This window comes from Psammomys obesus, unplaced genomic scaffold (genome assembly GCF_907164565.1).
Source record: "Psammomys obesus unplaced genomic scaffold, mPsaObe1.curated_primary_1811, whole genome shotgun sequence".
NCBI classification, from domain to species: Eukaryota; Metazoa; Chordata; class Mammalia; order Rodentia; family Muridae; genus Psammomys; species Psammomys obesus.
In genome coordinates this window covers 4,060,226-4,085,612 of record NW_026596069.1, presented here as the reverse complement: position 1 = coordinate 4,085,612, position 25,387 = coordinate 4,060,226, and the positions used below count along the sequence as shown (strand labels likewise).

The 25,387-nt window shown below is 45.5% G+C and overlaps 1 protein-coding gene across 1 annotated transcript in view; it reads left to right on the top strand.

Annotated features, from left to right (window-relative positions):
• Window positions 1–471: 471 nt before the first annotated feature.
• The window catches only part of Ercc3 (ERCC excision repair 3, TFIIH core complex helicase subunit), a 27,714-nt gene continuing 2,798 nt past the window's right edge, over window positions 472–25,387 (top strand). The window contains exons 1-14 of the mRNA XM_055625482.1: window positions 472–560; window positions 764–969; window positions 2,278–2,514; window positions 4,123–4,172; window positions 4,776–4,911; window positions 5,087–5,251; window positions 5,871–6,075; window positions 7,444–7,758; window positions 11,163–11,347; window positions 15,873–16,075; window positions 19,043–19,139; window positions 21,310–21,427; window positions 22,377–22,495; window positions 25,100–25,252. Coding sequence (XP_055481457.1) covers window positions 533–560; window positions 764–969; window positions 2,278–2,514; window positions 4,123–4,172; window positions 4,776–4,911; window positions 5,087–5,251; window positions 5,871–6,075; window positions 7,444–7,758; window positions 11,163–11,347; window positions 15,873–16,075; window positions 19,043–19,139; window positions 21,310–21,427; window positions 22,377–22,495; window positions 25,100–25,252 — 2,217 coding nt within the window. The 5' untranslated portion in view covers window positions 472–532. The remainder of the gene's footprint in view (window positions 561–763; window positions 970–2,277; window positions 2,515–4,122; window positions 4,173–4,775; window positions 4,912–5,086; window positions 5,252–5,870; window positions 6,076–7,443; window positions 7,759–11,162; window positions 11,348–15,872; window positions 16,076–19,042; window positions 19,140–21,309; window positions 21,428–22,376; window positions 22,496–25,099; window positions 25,253–25,387) is intronic.

Here is a 25,387-nt window from a genome sequence, read left to right as displayed (position 1 = left end):
AGCTACCAAGATTATTCCTTGGTTTCTGATATAGGCAAAAATTCTAACAATTGGGCCACAAACCCCAAGCCAGGACCCTTCTAAATTGAGTTTGGAATTTATTTTCCAGAAACCAGGTGTGGTGAAACACGCCTATAACCTCAGCTCACGGAACCACCCAGGAAGTTTCCCAGACAGACCTTAGCGGTTTAAGCAGCAGCGTCAGCAAAAACCAGAGCGAAGGCAGGGCAAAGGGAATGAATCCCAGCATTCACAAGCAGATCTCTTGAGTTCTGGGCCAGCCTGTTCTACAGGGTAAGTAAGCTCAAGGCTCCGAACAACTACTTACGGCTCAAAACATCCTACGCCGGCGGAACCTACGCCAGTCGGCTGTAGGCTGTGTGGCTCCGCATTTCCGGTCTAAGGATTTAGAGGCGGGACTTCCGGTAGTCTGGGGCTGTACTTCCAGCACGAACCGGAAGTTCCCCTGAGAGTGCCTCCTGCGGAGTTGACTCAGTGTACTGTGCGGTGGCTGCCCGGCCCTAAAGCTGTTATGGGCAAAAGAGATCGAGCGGACCGCGGTAAGGACCCCGTGTAGCAGTCATTGCTGCAGGGTGTTCTCCGACTTGTTGGTCTGGGAGGCGCGGAGCCGAGTCGGGTGGAGGGGTTTGTGGGACGCCGGGATGCAGGTGGCGCTGGTTTAGGAGTTCTGATAGAAGTTCCTCAGTGTAGTGCGGAGGGAACCCTAGAATCCTACTGGCCTCACTTCTTTGTCTTGTTGCAGACAAGAAGAAGTCCAAGAAGAGGCAGTATGAAGAGGAAGAAGACGACGAAGACGACGCCCCTGGGAACGACTCTCAGGAGGCGGTGCCCTCAGCCGCGGGGAAACAGGTGGACGAGTCCGGCACCAAAGTGGATGAATATGGAGCCAAGGACTACAGACAGCAGATGCCGTTAAAGGGTGACCATGCTTCCAGGCCCCTCTGGGTGGTAAGCATGGCCGAAAAATCTGGGTGACAGCTAAATCTTGGACATTCACACACCTCCATAATTCAAGAGTGAGAAAGCTGCCTTCAGAAGCAGCTGGGAGAGACAGTTCTACGTGCGCATTGGAGTAGCTAGTGTGGCCTGGGAGTTCTCCATCTCCCTCCAGCCCACCACATGATGGCAGATGCCATTTGCCTAATAAACAGTGTCATAGGCCAGCCAGATAACTCAGCAGGTAAAGGCTGTTGCTGTAAAGAATAAGACCTGAGTCTGTACCATACAGACACATAGTGGGAGGAGAGACCCAACTCAGAAAAGTTGTCCTCTGACTTTCACATCGGAGCTCTGGCATGCACGCACTTGCACACACGTAACACCACATGCAGTTAATCAACAAGTGTGTAAATGGCATTGATTTATTTGTGTGTGTGTGTGTGTGTGTGTGTGTGTGTGTGTGGTATTTGTGCGCACATTGTACAGGTGTGCTCGTGGGGGTGTTTACAGAGCCTGGAGATTGATGTTATGTTTCCCTCAATCACTCTTCACGTCTTTGCCCAGCTCCCTGTTTTAGCTAGACTGTCCATGGACAACCCCCTCTCCCCCAAACACACACCTTCATCTGCTTGCCTGCCCACCCACCTATCTCCACCTATTTCAGCTCTGTGGTTATAGGGAAAAAAGCACTGCCATTCCTGGCTTTTTACTTGGGTGCTGGAGATCTGAACTCGGGTCCTCCTGCTTGTATAGCAAGCGCTTTACCCTCCAAGCTGTTTCCCCAACCACTAAATAGTTTGTGTTAGGTAACAAATTATTTACTGTGAGCGCCTGCATGTATAGGTGCCTGGTCCCAGAGGAGGCTAGAAAAGGGTGTCAGATCCCCTAAAACTGGAATTACAGGCTGTTAGGTGCTATCTGATGTGGGTGCTGGGAATGGAACCTGTGTTCTCTGCCACTGAAGTGGCCGGTGCTCTTTACCACTGAGCCATCTCTTTGGCCCCTTTTCAAATTAATGGAAGATACGTATTTGGTAGCTAAGGTTGTTTGACTTAAAATACATAATGTTTTATAATCAATTTTCATTCTGGCCAAAAGGCAATTTGAGAAAATTTCTGTATATGGAACTTTGGAAACCTTTTCCCTTACACTTCTGTATCTAATTATAGGAACAGGACCCCCACGATTACCCGAAAGATTGGTTGTACGAATACCCATAGCACTGGATAGCTCCTCTTTTTTGATAATGACCTGAGTCTAATGGTCTCTACAGTTCATTACTTTTCTTGCCTCTTGTGTTCACTTGATGTTCTTTAGGCTCCTGATGGCCACATTTTCTTGGAAGCCTTCTCTCCAGTTTACAAATATGCCCAAGACTTCCTGGTGGCAATTGCAGAGCCAGTGTGCCGGCCTACTCATGTACATGAATACAAGCTAACGGCCTACTCCCTCTATGCCGCTGTCAGTGTGGGGCTGCAAACCAGCGACATCACGGAGTACCTCAGAAAGCTTAGTAAGACTGGAGTTCCTGATGGAATTATCCAGTTTATTAAGGTGAGTTGCTAGCGATTCTGCCTACCTTGATAATGTGGCGGTGATGTCCTCAGGTACTGGATGTTGCCTTGAAAATGTCTGCTTTGTGTTTCCTTTGATAGCAAAATAGCTTATTTCTTAGCTGCTGCTGCTGTGGATCTAGCCATGCTCTTGGCTGAGACCATGCTTCTGTGAGTAGCTCCTAGCCATGAGATATTTATTCAGGTACATTCTGGCCAGGGTTATTTGGAGAAACAGCTCTGAATGGATGGTGCTGTAGACTGCATATACGTATCGAAATCCTTACCTGTGAACTAAGACTAAGTGAGGCCATGACTATCTCCTTATCCTGAAGATGCTTTTCTTTATTAGGAGTTATACAGATATCCTAAGTCTTCTTCTTGGCACTATGTAGAGAGAAGGTGGCCCTCTACTAACTAGCCACGAGACCTCACCACAAACTGGTGAGATCCTGGTTTCATTGATCTAGGACTCTGAGAAAATAACCTTATTGTGGGGTTCTGGCAGCTGGCTATTATAGTAAGTGAGCTCCATATAAGGTAGACACTTAAGATCCATGCTAAATGAAATCTGTTAGAGAAAGTCAAAACTTCAAATGTTGAAGTGGAGAGGGTTCCCCGGGAGTAGCAGTTGAATATAGGTGAATATTATCCAAAGAAGATGGGACAGTAGTCCACCGGCTAATGAGATTTTACATCTGGAGGCAGAAGGGTTCCATGGGCATCCACTCCCAGAGGAGCTTCAGAGCTCTGCGGAGTTCTCTGTTCTCGTGATGTAGAAGGATGCCCAAGGAGAAAAGACCAGGGCTAGGCCCAGTGTTTGGTCTACATGGTCTACAAAGACGGTGGTGTTGGAGCAATGCTGTGGTGTCCTGAGGGACAGCTCAGAATAACTCAGAAGAACTTGAGTAGCAAGTTAGCATGGCAATCATACAAACTACTGGATTCCTTCCAGCAGATTGGCAACCTGAGAGGCTTTAAACTATTATTTCCTGTCACCAAGAAGCTTACATTATGCTGGGAAAGGTGGCACTAATTCCAGCTGTTCAGGGAGGAGGATTGTAAGTTCAAGGCTAGGCTGGTCAATTTCTAACATGTCTCAAAATTTAAAAATAGAGGTGGTGGTGGCTAGGTCCTGAGCTAGCTTCCTGGTCCTGAGCTCATTTACCAATACAATGAAAAACAAAACAAAAAACCTTAGATTTTCAGTTGGGGAATGAGAACATTGGTGGGAAGGCCTAACTAAGCATTCATGACATTTGAACTTACCTTGTGTAGCAGGTGCTGCTGAGCACTTGCTGTGTGCCTGATGGCTTCTGTGTTAGCAGCACTGCTGAGGCAGGATGAGCTTCCAGGTCAGGATGGGAGCTGTGGGCATGCGGAGGAAAGTGAAGTGGAAAGCACAGAGATTTGTAACAATTTGGAAATAAGCTAGGCATATGAATTAGGCAAGAGGATGGGTTTTTGTCCCTAAGAAATTGAAGTCAGTGGAAAAAGTTCCTTTCAGGCAATTGTGGCTGTACGTGGAGTTTTGTGCTAAGGCGTGTTCCAAGCAGGCATGTTCTGAGCACTGATTTCGCCTGTTTGTTGGTGTCCTTTCTGCTTGCAGTTGTGTACTGTCAGCTATGGAAAAGTCAAGTTGGTCCTGAAGCACAACAGGTAAGAGGAGGTAGTTCCGAGGCTTTGCCCTCTGCGTGTCAGTCAGGAGGATGGGTTGTGGGTAGGCGCTGGGCTCAGACCCTGCTTGAGACAAAGATGGAAAATTGAGGGGACATGGGAAGGGAAAGGGGTCCCTCATCCTGTAGTCTGGTTGACCTCCTCCAGCTGGTAGTTAAAATTTGCAGTGATTATTACCTACATAAGCCACTGGGGTTTTTTGTTTTGGTTCTTGGTATCTGTTCTATATCTAGATGCTTCAAAGAAGAATGTTAAAATAGCAGCAATCAAACTCAAGCTATACACATGTATGACCCTTGAGTTTAGCTGTACTCCTTGCCCAGCTGCAAATAGTAAGTTTAGGAGAATTTCACAGGGAAGGTTATTTGCACCCCTCTTGCTGCTGACATGCCAATTTAAGTTCAAAATGAGGATCTCCTCGGTATGTTACATCTTTACTTACAGCTCCTAGCTCTGATTTGACAAAGATGTGGGAAGAGTCCTTATGAGGCTGTAATTTTCAGATCATCTAATTGAGTTACAGTTGCAGAGTGTTCTGGAAATGATGAGCTAGCCAGTAGGGACTTCCTCCTCTCTTGTTTTTAGGTACTTCGTTGAAAGTTCCCACCCTGATGTCATCCAGCATCTTCTTCAAGACCCTGTGATCCGGGAATGTCGCTTGAGGAATGCTGAGGGGGAGGCTACCGAACTCATCACTGAGACTTTCACAAGCAAATCTGCTGTGCGTGAGCTCCTACCTGGGTTTCCTGGGGGCTGGGAACTTAGGATGGCATTTCTCCTGGAACCCAGCATTGACAGTGTCACTGCCCAGCTGCCTTTGCCCTACAGCTCTGGTTCATGGTTGGTGACGAGGTTCAGGGTTGTGTAGAGCCAGAACTCCTACCTTTCTCTTACAGATTTCCAAGACGGCAGAAGGCAGTGGTGGGCCTTCTACCTCCCAGGTGGTGGATACTCAGTCCAAATCTGACATCCCCAAAGACCTGTTTGATTTTTATGAGCAAATGGACAAGGATGAAGAGGAGGAAGAAGAGACACAGACAGTATCCTTCGAAGTTAAGCAGGTTAGTGAACGCGACCTGGTTTGTTTTCCAGTGCAGTCTCTTGTCAGCGGCCTCTCCAATGAGACAAAGGGTCCCTATAAGCTCCTAGTTTCATTCTTACCAATGTGGGCCATAACATTCTCCTGGGGGAGTTATGGTCCGAGTGTCCTTTTGGGGGCTAGGAAGCTGCTCTCCACAGGATCCATTTTGGATTTGATTAAAGTTCATTTTGAGGAGACCAGGGATGTGGCTTTGTTGGTAGAGTTACTTTCCTAGCATGTGTAAGTCCCTGGGTTCAAACCCTTGCACCACATAAACTGGGTGTGGTAGTATACATCACAGCCTGGAAAGGGTGAGGGCAGGAGGAAGCAGCAGCTCAGGGTCATCCTCAACTACACAGTAAATTGAGGGTTGCCCTGGGACAGAAGAGATAACTAAACAAACAACCAAATAAAATCTGTTTTGACCATGTTGCTAGTTTGTGCTACATTTCTGTGCTGACCTACTTGTTGGAAAGCAAGACCTGAAATTGTATTCATCCAGATAAAACTCCAGATTTTGATCATGAGGACATTTTGAGTGTAGTCTGGGATACTTTTTGGAGTTGAAATTATCAAATGTCCTCCCTGCTGGCTTCTAGGAAATGATTGAGGAGCTCCAGAAGCGCTGCATCTGCTTAGAGTACCCTCTGCTGGCAGAGTATGACTTCCGGAATGATTCTCTCAACCCTGATATCAACATTGACCTGAAGCCCACAGCTGTGCTCAGGCCCTATCAGGAGAAGAGCCTGCGGAAGATGTTTGGAAATGGACGAGCCCGCTCAGGAGTCATTGTTCTTCCCTGTGGTAAGTGAGGCCAGAGTGAAGAAGGCTCCATCCATCTTTGTCTGCTACCTGCCTCCTACCCTGCTCAGTGTTTCCCTGCTAGGCACATTTCCTATGAATGATCACTTTCTCATCCAGGACTTGACTGACGTTTATAGAAATGCTTGCTTTGTGCAGCTCTTGGTCTAGGCCAGTGGTTCTCAACCTTCCTAATGCTGTGACCCTTTAATACAGTTTTTTATGTTGTGGTGACCACCAACAATAAAATTATTTTTGTTGCTCTTTCATAACTGTAATTTTGTTACTGTTATGAATTGTAATGTAAATATCTAGTATTCAGGATGACCTTAGGGGACCCCCCTGAAAGGCTCATTCAGCTCCCAAAGTGGTTGATATGAATGAGGTTGCGATCTCGTTCATTTTGGGTAGAACAGGACTATAAATGGCTCAGCTAAGGAAGCTGTGTTGCCGCTAACTGATAGTGGAGGTGCCAGGGAAAACTGGAGCATGGTGCCCGAGGAGACAGCAGAGCTGCTGGGGTGCTGCTGGACATCCAGCACAGGTGCTTCCTCGTGAAGTGTGAATGTGGAGGCCGCCTCGCTCACAAGTGTTGCTTGTTTCTCCATGGCTTGTATGCCGTGGAGAATGGGTATGCGAGGCTGAGGGCAGACCCAGGCACACATACACATGCACGTGTGCGCCCCTCTGTTGGACTTCACAGTTCTATGGAGGTTCAGAGCCATAGGCCACAGCATATTCATATGGGAACTCCACCCTGGACCGTTTGCAGAAATGGGTCTCTGCCTTGAGTTCTCGTCAGAAAGCTTCAAAGGTTATGTCAGAGGTAAAGGCAGAGTCTTTGTTGAACAGTTTGATGTTTTTTTGTTGTTGTTGTTGTTTTGTTTTTTTTGCCTTAACCTTCAAATAGAAGGTGATAAAAAATAAACTCCAGGAGTTTTATCTTCTCTGACTTTGCCAGGACTGTGCACACTTTGTACATTCCTGAACCTTGGTTGTTCTGTTAGTTAAAAATTGTCATTTGCTTAGAATGTATGCTGGGCACATGTGACCATGGGCAAAATGCTTCTCCTCCATCCAGCCTTCTTTAAAATGATGGTAACAGTGGTATCTTTCTCACTGTTGATTGTAACATTTCACCATTTTAAGATACATATAAGGAGGTGCAGAAGGGTCTAGTTCTAATTCTCATAAACGTGCCAGGTGGGTCATCTCTCTATGGAGAAGACAGCCTGAAGCAGTAAATGCCTCACAGTTCTGTCCACGAGGACCGGTATGCGAACTTTGCGTAGATTCTGGTGCTGTTGAGCCATTTTGTCCTTTCCTGACCTTTGTTTCAGCCTGCTAGCAACACCCTTTGGTTGCTTGTAGGTGCTGGGAAGTCCCTTGTAGGCGTGACTGCTGCATGCACTGTCAGAAAGCGCTGTCTGGTCCTGGGCAATTCGGCAGTGTCTGTGGAGCAGTGGAAAGCCCAGTTTAAGATGTGGTCAACCATTGATGACAGCCAGATCTGCCGCTTCACCTCAGATGCCAAGGACAAGCCCATTGGCTGCTCCATTGCCATTAGCACGTACTCTATGCTGGGCCATACCACCAAAAGGTCCTGGGAAGCTGAGAGAGTCATGGAATGGCTCAAAACCCAGGAGTGGGGCCTCATGATCCTTGATGAGGTGCACACTATTCCAGGTAAGGCGGTGGAGGGTGGCTGTGCCTTCAGAGAGGCTTACTTCTCCTTGTGGGGTTGCAGGTGGCTTCTGTATATTCACCCCCTGGCTAGCAGGGTTTTGAAATAATCAAGTGTGGTGGGATGGAACTGGGAGATAGGTATACACATTCAGAGCCTTATCAATCACTGGCTTAGAGAGTGATATTTTCTTCCTTCCTACATATTCTAATTGTTGAAGCTTAACCCATTTATTTTATGGCTCTGTGATTCTGAGCTAAGAGCACTGCATTACCCTTGACAATAGGCTGTGTTTTCTTTAAGTGAAAGGTGAAGTATGAGTTGTCAGAATGTAAGTTCTACTTGTTCAGTGGCAGGCATATCTTTTTCTTAAAACAGCCTAGTGCTATGCCTGATCTGCCACAAAGGTCGGCTGCACTAAGAGTATAACCCAGCAGGTTTTAGTAACTTTGTAGAGCTGTGCGGCCCTCACGGCGATCTAGTGTCAGAGTAGCTCCTTCATGTCTATTTGTAGTCGGTCCTTATTTTCACCTGCACTCAACCGCAGGCTGGCTCTTATTCAACCATCTGCATTCAACCGCAGGCTGGCTCTTCCACTCCCTTTGTGGGAGCTACCATGTAAAAGAAGCAGTCTAGTATTTATTTTCTTGTCTCTGTCATCTTTCACTTTGCATAGCAGATCGTCTGTGTCCTAACATTCATCAGTGATATGTATCTTTTACTGATGTGCAGTGCTCCAAGCAAACAGTTCTCTTCGGTTTCTGTTGGTGGTGGTGTTGTATTGTTTGGGGGTGTGATCTTATTGTGTTGCCCAGGATGATGTATGGGCAGACTGTTGAGCTCACATGGTCCCTTTACCTCAGCCTCCTGAGTAACTGTTTGAGTCGACATGCCTGGGTAGAAAGCTCTTCCTTGAAAAGAGAGATTAAGGAAGATCTAAAGTAGAGATTCTTTCACTTTAAAGAGGTGTTTTTTAACGGAGAGCATTCAGAACACTGGAAATGGGCCTAGTGTTTGGGTCTTTTTGTAGAATGAGAGCTCTTCCAGAGTCTGTAGATGTCTGAGGACAACTAGAGATGTTAATAGAGGTGTTCACAGAGGGTTGGCTAGAGATTTGGATGTCTCTGAGGAGGGAGAATGACAGGGTACTGGCCCCGTGGTGGTAAAGAACTTGGCATGCTCAGACGACTCATAGCAGCTAAGTGTTACAGATAAGTTCTGAGAGAGCACTCAAGGCTGGCACCAAAGCAGCTGTCAGAGCATCTTTAGACCTCATAGGCCTTGGTGGAGATGTGTTTATACTCTTCCGTCACTGAGTAAGAAGCCATCTATCTGAAGAACAGAAACAGAGGGTACCCTGAGCTGACGTACAGTAGGATCACTCTGGCTACTGAGCATAGCACTTTGGGAGCAGTGCAAGAGTGGGTTAGACCCAGGGAGAACACAGTGAGATGAAGACAGCCTGAATGGACAGGCTGCAGATCCTATGAACATGTTAGGTGTAGGTCAGAAAGAAAGGTGATATCAAGGATGAGGTGAAGGCCTGATGGTGTAGAAAGTCATATCTTACAAACGAGTTTGAGAGTAGTTCCTTTGGAGCCTGGTGTGAAGCCTGGTGAAAAATCTAGGCCTACCCTACTGTATTTGCATTACTTGATCTGCCTCCCAGGCCCGCACTGTGTTGTTTTTGTTGCCTGGGCCTCTAGCACTCCTCTTAAAGGGAAGCCTGGGATCCTGTACTGTTGTTTTCTGTAGTCTTTGCTCGGGGATAACCTTGTCATTAACTCTTTATTTGTTAGTGCCTTGTTTTGTGTTTGGTATAGTTTTGTTGTGTTTGCAGATGTTGTAAGTTTTCAAAATTGTTAAGCTTTAATGTGTCAAATTCAAAACTGGCCATTTACTTGGAGTCTGACCACCTTGTTACTCTGTTATTCTGTGGCTCTTGTGTTTGGCTTTTGGAGTGTTTGGCTTCTTCATCTGCCGATTGGGTTTCTTTTTGAAGTATCATTAGCCTCATTTGTAATTATAAGATAATCATGACTCAAATGTGTGTGGGAGAAGGGTAGTGAATATTGAAGCCAAGGTTTCATGCATGGGAAGTGTATGCTCTACTACTGAGCTACACCTCAAGCTCCGTGACTCAAACATTTAGAAAGGCAAGGAAGCCAAGTTTTATTGAGGAGTAACAGTTCCCTGTCGGGGGTAGGGATGGGGCTGTCCTCAATGTAGGTTGTACAGCCCAAAGCACTTAAACATTTTACATTTATGTATTTATCTTTGGGGAGGGCATATACATGCCATGTCTGGTCTGTGGAGGTCAACATGAGTTGGCTCAGTCCTTCCAACACCGGGATTCCAGACTTTGAACTCAGGTCATTAGGCCTGGCAGCAGGTGTCTTTACCTGCTGAACATCCCATTAGTCTTCCAACTCAAAATGGATTAACCTTTTTCCAAAGTGTTAAAAGAGTTTTAAAAGCTGTGGCTATGGAAATCTACAAATTGGAAGCCCAGATCTCCAGTCCCAAGAGCCCACATAACAGCTGGACGTTCGTGGGTATGGGAGGGTATAATCCTAGCCCTGCTATGGGGAGATGGCTCTGGATCTGCTGGCCAGCTAGCCTGCCATGTGCAGCAGTGCACCAACCACAAAAGACCCCGCCTCAAACAAGGTGGAAGATGAGGGCTGACGCCTGAGGTTGTCTTCCCACATCCACACGCGTGCTGTGGCAGGAAGGTGCCTACATTCACACACACAAGCACAAACGTGCAGTATGTGCCCACACAAGATTTTTAAAAAGTTGTATCCCATTTAGGTATTTATTTGATATGTCAGGAATTATAACAGTCAAACCAAAAGAGGAAAGTGAAAGTTACCTGTTGATCAAAGGAAGTTTCATTGGGCGTTTTGTTTTGTTGAGACAGGGTCTCACTGTAATCCTGGCTGCCCTGGAACTAACTATATAGAACAGGCTGGCCTCAAACTCTCAAAGGTGCTCTCTGCTTTGAGGGGAGATGGTAGGAAGCAGAGCAGGCTTTCTCTTTGCTTCCATATCCCCACCTCCCCAGCTATGACCTGGGGACAGACCTCAGCATGAGTGATTTGTGTGGCTTGGAGTCAAGTAATATTTGTTGCTACTGTCTGGACTGTTGACATGTTGGAAGGTGAATGCTGGCATTTGTGAACTCCCGGAAGTCATTTGTCGCTTGTGCTTCTATCCATCTTTTGAACAGGTCTAAAAGCCATGGTAAAATATTCTTGCTTTTTCTTTCTTACCTAGAATGAGACTCAGCTCTGTAGTAGCAGGGCTAGCCCCTACGGTGCCACAGACCAGTGTTAAGTTGCAAGTGTGTGGTACCTTCTCAGTGTAGACAGTGAGGATGTGAACACTTCCTTTGTTCCCACAGCCAAGATGTTCCGGCGGGTGCTGACCATCGTGCAGGCCCACTGTAAGCTGGGCCTGACTGCAACCCTTGTCCGAGAAGATGACAAAATTGTTGACTTAAATTTCCTGATTGGGCCCAAGCTTTACGAAGCCAACTGGATGGAGCTGCAGAACAGTGGGTACATCGCCAAAGTCCAGTGTGCCGAGGTATTGCGCCCCTGGGTGGAATATGTGAAGTATGGACTCCTCCCTTGGGAGTGGAAGGGCTCTGCTGATAAATTCCTCATGGACAGACAGGCAGGCCAGGACTGAGTCAAAAAGCATGCCTTACTGTAGTCACCCTGGTAGGTGAGCCACACTGGATAGCAGAGTGCGCTGGATTCCTGTCACGTGGTAAAGTCAGTAAGCCAGCACAGACCATGCCCCTCACAGTTCACTCCCTGCTGTCCACCTTCTGGACCACCACTTAGGCTAATTCTAGTGCCAGAGTCCCAAGAAAATAGATTGGTCTTGATGGTGTCGTTTCTGAAAGCACATTTTTCTAATACTGTTTTTTTAGTGAATGCCTGCACAGGTATGGGTTAAAATCCATAGTCAAAGCTAAGTCTTGAAGAAATGACAAAACCATCTATCTTAGCGCTTAAAATGACTGCTGCTCAATAGCTAGCATAGTGTGACCTCTGTGAAAGGGTCATCTGATTAAGATGAGGGTGAGAAATTTAGTAACAGGTTTGCTGTGTTGAAAATAACCCTCCCATTTAGTTGTGTCTGTTACCACCCATCTGCAGCACAGTGTTGCTGCTCATTGCCTGACAGCAATTCCCTCCTTTCCTCTTCTGCCCAGTACAGCAGTCACTGGTATGGTCCTTGTGTTATACTTGTCAGCCACCTTACCCACTGAGCCATCCTGCCAGCCCTGCTGAATTTTCTTGATCATGCTTGTAGCTGTAGTTCATTCCTTTGAATTACTGTGTAGTATTCTTTCATGCGATGTTCCCCAGCTTGGTGCATAACTAAACACTACCTAGCAATAGAAAAGCCTTTTTAATATTGGCAGACATTAAAAGGGCCTTGTTACTTGTTCAGTGACAAAGCTCTTGCCTAGTTTGTGCAGAAGAGGCTCTGGGTTCATCTCCTGCACACACATAAACAAATCAACAGATGCATTTATAATTTGTGAATGAGGATTGGGGTTGAGGGAGCAGGGAGGAGAAAGCCCCTAACATCTTGATGTACATGGTAACATAGATGCTGCGTGATAACATAGTAGCAGAGGGCTTTGCAGGCTGGCATGTCAGACTCTTCCACCAAGTGAGGAGCTTCTGTGACAGTTCTGGTTTATGTGTGTTGGTGTGTTCTACTGTGCAGCGGTTGCTGGCTTCACACTAGCAGGTCCATACAAATAATTACCCAGATAGGACTGCATTTAAAAATCTTTGTTAAATTATGTTCCAGTTCAGTAGTAAGTATTATTTTTTGTTTTTTTTTTAATTTTTAATTTTTGATTTTTATATTAATTACAGTTTATTCACTTTGTATCCCAGCTGTAGTCCCGTCTCTCATACCTCCCTTCCTCATCTCCTCCCATGCCCCTATTGTAGTCCACTGATGGGGGAGGTCCTCCTCCCTTCCGTCTGACCCTAGCTATGAGGTCTCATCAGGACTGGCTGCATTGTTTTCCTCTGTGGCCTTGCAAGATGATCCCCCATCAGGGGGAGGTGATCAAAGAGCCGGCCACTGAGTTCATGTCAGAGACAGTCTCTGTTCCCATTACTAGGGAACCCACATAGACACTGAGTTGCCATGGGCTACATCTGAGCAGGGTTTCTAGGTTATCTCCATGCGAGGTCCTTGGTTGGAGTATCAGTCTCAGAAAAGACCCCTGGGCCCAGAGATTTTTTTTTCCTCTCCTTGTGGAGTTCCTGTCCCCTCCAGGTTTTTCTACCTCCCCTTCTTTCATAAGATTGCCTGAACTCTGCCCAAAGTTCAGTTATGAGCCTCAGCATCTGCTTTGATACACTGCTGGGTAGAGTCTTTTAGAGGCTAATTTTTGTTTTTAAATGATTTTCTTTGTATGAGTGTTTACCTGAATGTATGTCTGTATATCACATGCATGCAATGCCCTTGGAGGCCAAAAGAGGGCATTGGATTCCCTGGGACTGAAGTTAGACATTTGTGATGTGCCGTGTGGGTGCTGGGAATCAAATTCAGGTCCTCTGGAAGAGTATTTAATGGTTTTAACTGCTGAGCCATCTCTCCAGCCACTATTTTATTTTTTAATTAAAATATAATCACATCATTGTTTCCTTCTTCTCTCTCCAACCCTTTGATTCATTAGTTCATTCTTGATTCAGTAATGAGTTGTTTTATTGTGTTTGTGTACTCGCCAGAGATTTGTTTTCAGTCACTTTTAAGTTTTATTGTTGTGGTCAGGTAGGATACACAGAATTAGTTCTGTGTCTTTTAATTTGTTAAAATTTCTTTTGTGTGGTTTACTTTAGAAGCTCTCATGGACTGTTGAATAGAAGGTATAGTCTTTGGTTTTTGGGGGAAATATCCTGTAGATATGTTAGGTCCAATTGTTGTGTGATGTCATTTAATTCTGATATTTCTCTCTCTCTTTGTTGTTGTTATTGTTCAGATAACGTCTATTGGAGAAAGTGGGGTGCTGAAACTACCGTTGTTACTGGGTTGATCTAATAGTAGACTTTCTGAAATTCTGTGATCCAGGGTTTGGTGCATAAACATTTAGGGTAGTAATGTCTACTACCCTTGCTCCCTTGATTAGAATGAAGTGCCCTTTATCTCTTCTGATTTAAAGTCTGTTTTGTTATGTTCTGATGTCAACACCTGCTTCCTGTTTCCATTTGATTGGAGTACTTTTGTCTAGCCTTTCACTTAGAGGTTGTGCTTATCTTTAAAACTCTATTTTTATAGAAGGATGATTCTGTTTCTTCATCCAGGCAGAGGCCATTAATATTAAAAGTTATTATTGGAAGTGGTTGTGTTGATTAATATCTTTCAGTTTGTTTGTTTTTTGAGACATGGTCTTACTGTGTAGTCTTGGCTGGCCTGAGGCATGCTTTATAGGTTCCAGGCTGGTCTTAACTCACAGAGATTCCCCTGCTTCTGCCTCTGCAGTCCTGAGATTAATGCCCTAGGCATTAAATTTGATTCATAGTTGTACAGTAGCTTTTCTCAGTCCATTGTCTGTTTCTTCTAAGATCCTCACTGGATGTCAGGTACTGTACAGTGCGAGTATTCTGACTGACTGGCATTTGTGTCGTAACTCGGCTCTGGTCGTACACTGTGGCCCTAACTTTTGCTCTGGGAGGCTTGACAGGAAAACCAGCTGGAGTTTTCTTTTCTTCACAGTTCTGTGGTATAAGAGTAGTGCTTGCCATGCCTCTTAGCAATCTCAGCATGAGTTTTATCTTTTTATCCCCCATGCATCAAGGCTTTTGCTTTTTCAAATAGAGGAAGAACTTTGTGGCATCTGTTTGGTATGCGTTAGTTGCCAGCCTCAGTCCACTTGTGCTTTAAGGCTGTGAAGTGGCATTGCTAAGTATTAGTTAAGCACAAGCGGTGCAGTACTGGGCAGTCCATACAGTAACTGAGGTAGTGGTTAGTGAGCAGGAATTACGTGCAGTGCAGATGAGCTGGAGCAAGAGATGACTGACAGCCTGGGCACGTTAGAACAGGTATGCTTACTCAGAGTAGTGGACAGCCTAAACTTTATGAGTTGTTTATTTGGTGGATTTTTCCACTTAGTATTTTCAGATCACATTTGACTGTATGGAAGTCATGGAAGGGATGACTACTTACTATTATACTGAGATAAAATTTACTTTCCACTGGTTTTGTCTTTTAGTTGTGGATTATTAATATTTATTCTTGACTTATCTTTTTGTTTAACAGTGGTTATTCCTAAACCAGCTATATACCCAAATCACCACAGAGACTAGGATTTATTTAGTTAACCTAGAGCGCATTGCTGGGCAATGATTACTCCATCCTAAACCTCCAAGCCTGCATAGTTTCCTATCATTCAGATTTCCCACCTTATACTTGCTTTTAGTCATATCTTAGGAGAGATGAGCTGGACCTCATGGTTTCAAGTTCTCTCCTGTGGAACTCTCCTCTCCGACTCCTCTCACTCACTTCCTTCTCCTCCCCTCTGGACCAGGATGTCCCACCCTATTCTCTCCATTGCACAGCACTGGCTGGTTGTTTTATTGACAATACAGAGAATAAACGATGGCATGTTTACACAGAGTTGAGACAGGTTGATGCTTAAACATCACAGTGCAATGTCTGGATTGAAACCAGATGGGGGTGGGTAGAGAAATCAGCATTTGAACGAACAAGGGTAAATTGAATACATTCCACAAGAACATTGTACCAACATCTTTTACTTAAAAAACAAACATATATTTATTTTTAGCATGTGAACATGTGTGCATGCATGCATGTGTGTAAGCATATACATGCTTCAATATGCCTGTGAAGGGTGAGGACAATTCTCAGGGATTGTTTCTTTCTTACTGCCTTGTGGAGTCCGAGGATCAACCTCAGGTCACTAGGTCTGTTTGTTGTGCTATTCCACTGGCACTTGAGATTTTTTTTTTTTCTAAGCTAATTCTACTAAATGTAAGAGCATCAAAAGTCCTTAATGGTGTGATGGTTTGTTTTGCAAAATTATCCTTTATTCCTTATTTTTACTGCATCTCAGGTTTGGTGCCCGATGTCTCCTGAGTTCTACCGAGAGTATGTGGCAATAAAAACAAAGAAACGAATCCTATTGTATACCATGAATCCCAACAAATTCAGAGCCTGCCAGTTTCTGATTAAGTTTCACGAAAGGAGGAATGACAAGATTATTGTGTTTGCTGACAACGTATTTGCCTTGAAGGAATATGCCATTCGGCTAAACAAGTAAGAGTTGAAAAATTAGAGTTGCTTCCGAATCCGCTTCCCATCGAGAGTGCCTGTTAAGTGTTGAGTGCTGGTTAATAGTCAGTGTTACATGGTTCTGACAGGGAAGCGCCTGTCTCTGTGAACTCTCCAAAATGCCCAGGATCTAGAGGTAGCTGTTCTCTGCCCTTGTCCCAGTAGCTGGTGAGACAGAGAAGCATATAGTCAGGTCAGAGGCTAGAAGATGTAGAAAAGAGGAGCCTAGACACCCTGAACTGGATTCCAAAGGCCAGTGAATCAATGTTTCAGGCTAAGTCAGAACTGGATCTGGGGTTGAGGCCAGGCTGTCTGATTCAGGGGATAGTAGGGTGAGATGGAGGGGCCAGTGTCCCAGGTGTTCCTGCTTTTCTCATCACTGGGACCAAATGCCTGATAGAATCTACTCAAGGGAAGAGAGGTTTGTTTGGGGTCATGCTTTAGGTATGCTTTTTCACCTGTTTGCCGGCCTGGTTCCCTGGAAGGAACCATTTTCAACTCCTTGTCTTTCCTTTTTTCCTTTTTAACTGGTAGCTTTTGTGACAATTTTTGGATTGTCATTGTAGAAATTGCCTATTAATTTTCTACTGTGGGAGTTGAAGTTTAGCTTTTTTATACATCGCCCTCTCCCCTTCTCCCGCCTAGCATAACAACACTCTGAGCTGCAGGTTAAACTAATAGTTAGTGTTACATGGTTCTGAATGTGCCATTATTGCCCAGGCAGTTTCATAGTATACTGTGATTTTATTTCCTTTTATGAATATATTTTGTTTTTTCAGGAAAATTGGTTTTCTACATAGTAATTCTTCCCCGAATTCATAAGCATTAATTCCTTCTCAGTGCATCATGGGACCGCTCATTTCTTTTTCTTTTCCTGTTGGACTCATGCACATCATTCTCTCGTTATACTCTGGCTAACCAGGGACAGAGATGGCCCTGCCATGAGCATGGCGCTTTCTGTAGACACCATCTTATAAATCTCCAGTTTCTTGTATTGGAGCCTCTGTTGCCCAATCTCAAAATTGCTTTTTGTTGGGGTGTATCACCTGGCAGGTTTGAAGGAGGGAAAGCTCATCATCTTTGAATTCTGCATTTCTCCTATCTTACCAGTGTCCCTCTGGAACCTGGCTTCACTCTCCAGTTCCCCTTTCTTGTTTTTTTTTATGAAGTATCCAGTTTATCTGGTACTTTTCCTAGTTACCATTATTGTCATTAAGAAGCCATAAAAACAAGCCACTTCTGTTCTCAGCAAGGGAATGGCTCCCATCTTTATGGGGCAGCAAGGTAATCAGGTAGCCTTTCCACGAAAGCTGAAAACAAAAGAAATGATCTTGAACTAAGTATTAAGGGAGAGTGCTGAGATGCTCGCAGGTAATCTTGGTGCCCAGAAAACAGGCAAGAGAATCATGAGTTTGAGGCCAGCCTGACTACACTGTAATCAGTGGCCAGACTGTGGTATCCATAAAGCCTTACCTTAAAACAAAACAAAACAGAACCATACCAATCAGAAACAAAACAAAAAAATTCAGAAGAAAAGAAACAAAAGAAGGAGTTGTGAAGAGCGTGGTGAGCCTAGACCTAGACTCAGAGGGGAGGGATTGGAGGAGTTGGAGGTTGGTGAGAGGAGGAAGTTTGTGGCATGCAGTGTTGTGGCTCTTATGTTCTGGCATGACAGAGCTTCCTCAGGTCTGCTTTATCAACTGGACATTTAGGGCTAAAGGCCAGACTTTAGCAGCCCTAACAGGCAAGGAATGGTGAAAAAAGAGAGACAGGTTAATCAGTGTGCCTTGGCAAGAGAAACATGTAAAGTGGCCCTCCGTTCATTAACCTAAGAGTTTTGTGCATTGAGGCAAGGGTCAGGAGGTGCGCATAATTAAGCAGGTCTAGCCAAGCTGTGCTCCGTCATCCTTGTATCAGCTTGGGTCCTATAAGGTGATCTGATAAGTTGTTAATCGCTAACATATCTGGCTCCTACAAGCTGTCCAGCTCTAGGTTGTATCTAGTTTTCCCATTGTAGGATGCTGTGTCCTTGTATGGTGTGTGGGGGTTGTCTGTCCTACCTCAAGCCTCTGCTCTTCTTGAATCCAAGGTGACTGGGTACAGGACAGTAATACTTTGTGCTTTCATCTTTTTGTTGTTGTTGAGGGTTGTTTTTTTTTTTTAATTGAAAATAGATTCTTTTTTCATGCAGTATAATCTTGATTACAGTTTTGCCTCTCTCTACTCTTTTCAGTCCTTTGACACCTCCCTTCCCTCTATATATATTCCCTTTCTGTCTCTGATTAGAAAAGAACAGGCTTCTGAGAGATAACAACTAAACATGACAATAGATAAAACAAAAACCATCACATCAAGGCTGGACAAGTATGTCTTCAACCTTAACTAGGGCTGAGACAGATTAGGTAGGCAGGCATTCCTAAGTGACTGTCCTGTTGTCTTAGTTACTGTGTTATTGCTGACCAAGGTGACTTATAAAAAGGAGTGCTTAATTTTGGCTAACAGTTTCAGAGAGTTAGAGGTCATGATGGTGGAGCAAAAGGCATGGCAGAAAGAACAGCTGAGAGCTTACATCTTGATCCTCAAGTGGGGGAGGTGGCGAAGTGAGAGCGAGCACTCTAGAAACAATAGGAGTCTTGAAACCTCAGAGCCTGCCCTTAGTGACAGACTTCCTCTGATAAGGATACACTTCCCAACCCTTCACAAACAGTTCCACCAACTGGGGACCAAGTATTCAAGCTTATGTGCCCCTTTGCGTCATTCTCATTCAAGCCACCACACACATTTATACAGAGTCAAACAGGAGTCTGCTCTTAGGAAAAGGACACAGATACAAAATGTAGGCAGAGATGCCAAGCGTGCGCCCTGTCACCTCATGGGCCCAGGTGAGAAAGCAGTTTCTAATTGCCTATGTGTGATTCTATGTTGTTTCTAAAACTCCCTGCTTTTCAATAGACCTTATATCTATGGGCCCACGTCCCAAGGAGAAAGGATGCAGATTCTTCAGAACTTCAAGCACAACCCCAAAATCAACACCATCTTCATCTCAAAGGTATGTGGTGCAGACTGGCGGAGCAGTTCCTCCCTCTCCTCAGGCTCTGGGAGGTGCACCTGAGCACCCAGATGGCGGCTCATCTGTGTTGAAGGCCTTCCTGTGTGTGCTTACTTTCCTGGCCTAGGGAGTAGCAGCTCCGGGTGGTGTGAGAGATAACACAGGGTTCTTGTGCCTTGCAGGCTATCTAAGGGCTTTTTCCTTTTCAGGCTTGTCCCACCACTTCCTGGGATGTAGGGATTTAAATTTTATTTCCTTTATAGACAGCTCTAATAGGAATTGGATGAGGCTTCCTTTTTTGGAGCTGAAGATGCTGGGTGTTTGGGAAGCTTCTGATCTGGTCCCTGATGCGCCTTGATGGTGGGTGGCCAGTACCATGATGGCCTTGGGTAGGCCCAGCTTGGGCATGACATCACAGCCATCGGGGACTACGACCTAGTGGTTTAAAAAAAAGTCTTTTTAACCTTCTTTTGCCTGTGGTCTCTTTTCACCAAAGAAATTTTTACTGTTTGAAAGGCCTGGGGCTTGAGGTTCTACAGCTCACTGAAGTGGATGTTCTTTGGGGTAAGAGGTTTATTAGAGTTACCTGCATCATGGACTTACAGATAGATGGCAGCAGGTCCAAGGAGTGTCCCAGCCCACAAGGCCAAGCGGGAGTCCTGGAGGAAGGCTTCACACAAGCCTGCAGCCAGGCTGTGCCTGATTTCTGGAAGGTGTGGGCTGGCACAGGCCAGGACAGGATAGCTCAGGTGCAGGTAGTTGAGGTGTATCCATTAGACTAGTTAGCTGGCTCATGTTTATAGAGTATGATCACCTGAGACCTGTGAACTTTTAGGGGGAAGTGAGAATGGCACCTGTCACTCTACTAGAATCCAGGTAACTGGATTTAGGGGGAGTATGTATACAAACTCATAGCCCCATAGTGATCTGACTGTAACAGCAAGGATCTGAGAATCAGCAACGATGGTGGAAACAGTTGTTAAAAATGAAAGTGAATTCTCATATCAATGTCATGGACTTGCTTGCTGCTTTTACTGAAGAATTAAATCTCAGCTGATACCATAGGACATAGAGGATCCTCTTGTAGGATGTAGAACATTGTCAGTGTTTTTCAGAGTTGATGGATATTTTTATTTCATAATTTGTCAATGCTGAGAAGCCATTTTATATAAATACATAGTTCAAAATATCAGAAATATGCTTGGGACCATTCCAGAAATTGTTGGAAATTTTGTCCTAATCCAAATTTATTAATTTTTAGGTTTTTTGAGACAGCTCTGTGTAGCCATAGCTGTCCTGGAATTCACTTTGTAGACTAGACTGGCCTCAAACTCAGAGATCGCCTGCCTCTGCCTCCCGAGTGCTGGGATTAAAGGCGTGCGCCACCACTGCCCAGCTGAATGATTTTTTTTAAATGAAACTCAAGAGGTAGCCACTGAAACGGCAGTTTTAAAATTAAGCATCCTAACACAATATAAGGACATACTAATTCAGTACTCACATGCTTAGGAATGATTGTAGGGAAACATTAAAAGTCTTTGTTTTCTGATATTAAATGATTATGTAAGAGCAGAAGGGTTTGTATGTGCAATTGAGATGTTTTAATGAGCATTTGTTTGTGTTGCAAGGGGTGAAAACAAGCACAGTGCCAAGAGGATGTGTTGTGTGTTTAGAAGCAGGAAATAGTGAGATTATTCATTTGATTAAACCGTCAGAAAGCTCTAAGAATTGTTTAGCTACATCTATTTGTCTATCTTTCATATCTATTTATTTATTTGGGGGAGGGGTGACACAGGTGTGCCATGTTGCCTGTGTGGAGGTAGAGGACGACTTGTGGGAATTTTTTCTCTCCTTTTACTACATGGGTTCCCAGGGATTGAATTTAGGTCTTCAGGCTGTTGAGTAGTTCCCTGTCTGGTGGGCGTGGCTGACAAAGGCAGCACTTAGGGAAAGTTCTTCATGTTTGCGGCTGAGTGCCTCTATGGGTGACACCCGGAGCTGCAGCACTGGCCCTCGGTGGGGTCTTTGGGTAGTGTCTTTCTTTGCATGCAGTGTCCCACTTGTGCTGCTGCACTTCTCAGTGGTCACTGAGGAAGATGGGTTTTGTACAGACCATTTCTTAGTGTTCCCTATATAAAACTCCAAACCCGTAACTGCTCTTTTTCTGTAGGTCGGTGATACATCCTTCGATCTGCCAGAAGCAAATGTCCTCATTCAGATCTCTTCCCATGGTGGCTCCAGACGGCAGGAAGCCCAGAGACTGGGGCGGGTCCTCCGAGCCAAAAAAGGTAATGCTGCTTTTCTCTGCATCCACAGGCTGGGCAGCCGGCCTCTCACCACATGGGTTAGGAACAATGGGGTGAGCTGCTGGTGTGTCCAATCACAGTGTGCTCTGCCTCAGAGCCTGGGGAGACCTTGGCGGGAAGGGTACAAAGCAGGCCTCAGGCCCAGGCTTTATTACTTTTTCTGCCACAGGGAGCCACGTTCTCCATGGTATCTTTGAATGGCAGTTTTTTACCAGTAGCTCAGCTCCACTGATCTGAACCCCCTCTTCTGGTCTCTTGAGTTGCACCCACAGCATATACTCACACAGATGAACACTACTCTCTTAAGAGGCTCCTCTGGCCTCTACCATGCTGTTCCTCTCCATGACAGCTATCTCTCTGGTTTCCACTCACTGAAGTCCTTCTCCAGCTTTAAGGGAAGCCTCATCTTCCCGTTAAGGCCTCATGTCACCATGCATTGTAACATTCCGTCTGAATGCCTTCCCTGCCACCTTCAGACCCAGTCATGGCCTCGAGGCTCTCTCATTACTAACCCTCATTCCTAAAAGGAACTTATGTGTCTGCTTTCCTTTGCTGACCAGGCATTGTATCCTTTTGATCGTCATTTTAGCAGGATCCTAGGATCAAACAAGATCACCAGGCTTAGCAGCATGTGCCAGTATCCACTTAACTATCCACTGTCCTCTTTGTTTGTGGTGCTGGGGATCAAACCCAGGCCCTCTTTAAGCATCGAGGGCAAGTTCCCTACTGCCAGGCAGCAGCCTCAGCCCTTTGTCTTGACTCACTTGAATAGTGGTCTTCGAAGCCGAGAGGACGTTAATTTTGATGAGATCCCATGCAGTCAGGGTGATCACACACTGGGGGAAGACCTTGCCCACTGCACCGCTTGCTTCTAGCTGGGACCCTGGCACTAGTCTGGACTTCCTTGATTTTTCTCACCTTTTTCCTGTAGGGATGGTCGCAGAGGAGTACAATGCCTTTTTCTACTCACTGGTATCCCAGGACACACAGGAAATGGCTTATTCTACCAAGCGGCAGAGATTTTTGGTAGATCAAGGTTACAGCTTTAAGGTATGTATTCGTTTATCCTTGATTAGGCTATGATGAAGATGGGGGCACAGCCTTCGCTAGCCTCTCAGCTCTGAGGTGCCAAAGCACTGCAGTCACCAAGATTCTAAGCCCCTGAGGTTCCTTTTTGGGGTTGCCCTTCCAGGTAGCTTGGAGGTGTTTTCCTTAGCTGGAGAGGTCTGATCTAAGGTTCTGTTCGTGGGGGAGGAATGCAATGTTGTTAGAAGCAGAGAAAGAAATGCCCACTGTGGCCTACAATAGGATGTCACCAGGATGCCACAATTCTTGATTTTGGGCCCCTGAGTTAGGGTTCTCTAAAGGACATTCATGTGCTATCTAAGGGGGATTATGGTTACACACTGTGGTCTGGGTAGTCCAGCCATGGCGGTCTCACACTAGTAACAAGGCTGGTGTCTCAGTGCTCTCAGTCTGGCTCTGACAGCCTGCAGGATTCCTGGAAAGCTGCTGGTTTCCAGTATGTGTTGGAATCCTGAATAAGTTTTTTAGTCGTGGCTGCAGCATCAGGATAGGCAAACTTGCCAAGGAGAGTGAGGGCTAGTAGGTAAAAAGCAAGGTTTCCCTTCTCCATGCGCTTTTATCTGACCTGCGACTAGACGGTGCCACCCCCAGCAGTGTGGCTCGTCCGGCTTCGAAAAGGTCAGGAAAGCCCTTTCAGCGGGAGAAAGGATTGTAGGAGCCAGAGGGGTTGAGGGCACCCCACAAACTAAGCAGGGCTCACAGAGCCTTTGTGGGTTTGTACTAGGCCCTCTGCATGTATGTTATGGTTGTGTAGTTTGCTGTTCATGCAAGACTCCTAACTGTGCAGTGGAGGGGTCTCTGACTCGTTTCCCTGCCCTTGGGACCTTTTCCCTCCTACTGGGTTGCCTCGTCCAGCCTTGATATGAGAGCCTGTGCCCAGTCCTTTTTTTTTTTTTTTTTTTTTTTTTTCCAAACAGGGTTTCTCTATACATAGCTTTGCTTGTCCTGGACTTGCTTTGTAGACCAGGCTGGCTTCAAACTCACAGCCTCTTGTTCCCTAAGCGCTGGTATTAAAGGCATGCATTATCATGCCTGGCTCTGTGCCTGTCTTAACTTGTTATGCCTAGCAGGCCTCAGGAGTCCTGCTCTATTCTTTTTCTTTTTCTTAATAATTTTTTTAAAAATAATTTATCTATTTATTTATTTATTTATTTATTTATTTATTTATTTATTTATCTATTTATTTATTTATTTATTTTTAATGTTCTGTCTGCATGCATGTCTGTGTGAGGGTGTTGGCTCTCCTGGCTGTAATTACAGACAGTTATGAGCTGCCATGAGGGTGCTGGGAATTGAACCTGGGCCCTCTGGAAGAGCAGCCAGTACTCTGAACTGCTGAGCCATCTCTCTAGCCCCAGCCTGCTCTTTTCTGAAGGGAAATGGAGGAGGAGTCAATCTGGAGGAGTGTGGAGATGGTGGTGGGGACTGGGAAGGGTGAGGAGGAGAATCTTCAGTTAGGATGTATTGTGGAAGAACAGAGTGAATAAATATGTGTATATAAATGGGAAAGAAAGTCCTTCACAGGCATGCCCTGCAGCTTGCCTTCTCCTTGGTTCCAGATCACATCTCCTCATGTTTAAGTTCCCAATGAGTAACTCCAGCTAACACCATGGGCTAGCCCACGCGACCATAAACATGTCTCCTTTTAGAGTGGATGGCTGTCCTTTTAGGAATGCTGAATGTGTCAGTGTCCCCTAGCTCAGATTTACAGCACTTAACCACTGCTGTTATCTCAGTTGATGTTACGGTAAATGATAGGGGAAAGAAAACACCGATACCTGTTTATTTCATGTCTATGTGCTCTTTACAACATGGGACAGAAACAGCTACCGTGAATTCCTTGGTCTGAAGTAACGCAAGCAGGCCTGCCCTTAGGTTCCTATGAGTTTATGCCCTGACTTCTCTCAGTAACGGACCTAGGCTGGATGTGTAAGTCAGATAAGCCCTTCCCCCAAAGTTGCTCTTGGTCAGGGTATTTTATCACAGCAACAAAAAGGAAACTAGATTGTTTTGCTTCTGGTGGAAAATCCAGTCAGTTAGTTTTACAGTTTTACTCTATGTGTGTGGGTGTTTGCCTGTTTGTCTGTGTACTGCACATGTGCCTAGTGCCCATAGAGGCCAGAAGAGGGTGTTGGAGTCCCTGGAACTGGAGATACAGACAGTTGTGAGCCACCATGTGAGTGCTGGGAACTGAGTACAGGTCCTCAGGAAGAGCAGCTGTTGCTTTTATCTACTGAGCCACCTCCAGCCCCTGGTTAATAAGTTCTTAACATCTTGGAGGAGTAAAGTACTCTTGCTGGAAGCCTAGCATGCCAGGTAGTGTGGAGTGTCTGTGCAGGTGCCTTTCCATGCTCTCCTTCCCTTCCTGGTGCAAGATGGGAAGATCTGAGGGAATGTTTATAACCCAAAGATCCCTCTTCTGATGTGCCATTCAGAGTTTCTTAGTCTGTCTTGAGCCAGTAGTCAGGCTCTGGTTGGAGCATTGAAGGTGGGAAGAGGTGACTGGGAGCAGATGCAGGGGGCACTGGGCAGTGAGAACAACAGGCTTTGTTTGCGTTGCTCTTCTAGGTAATCACAAAACTAGCTGGAATGGAGGAGGAAGAGCTGGCATTCTCCACCAAAGAGGAGCAGCAACAGCTCTTGCAGAAGGTCCTGGCAGCCACTGACCTGGATGCAGAAGAGGAAGTGGTGGCTGGAGAGTTTGGCTCTAGATCTGGCCAGGTAAGTGAAGAGAGAAAGGTTCTCCTGTAGCACACTATACATGGGCACATGCATACACGCGTGCCATGTGTGCTCGCCCTGTGTGCGTACACACACACACACACACACACACACACACACACACACACACACACA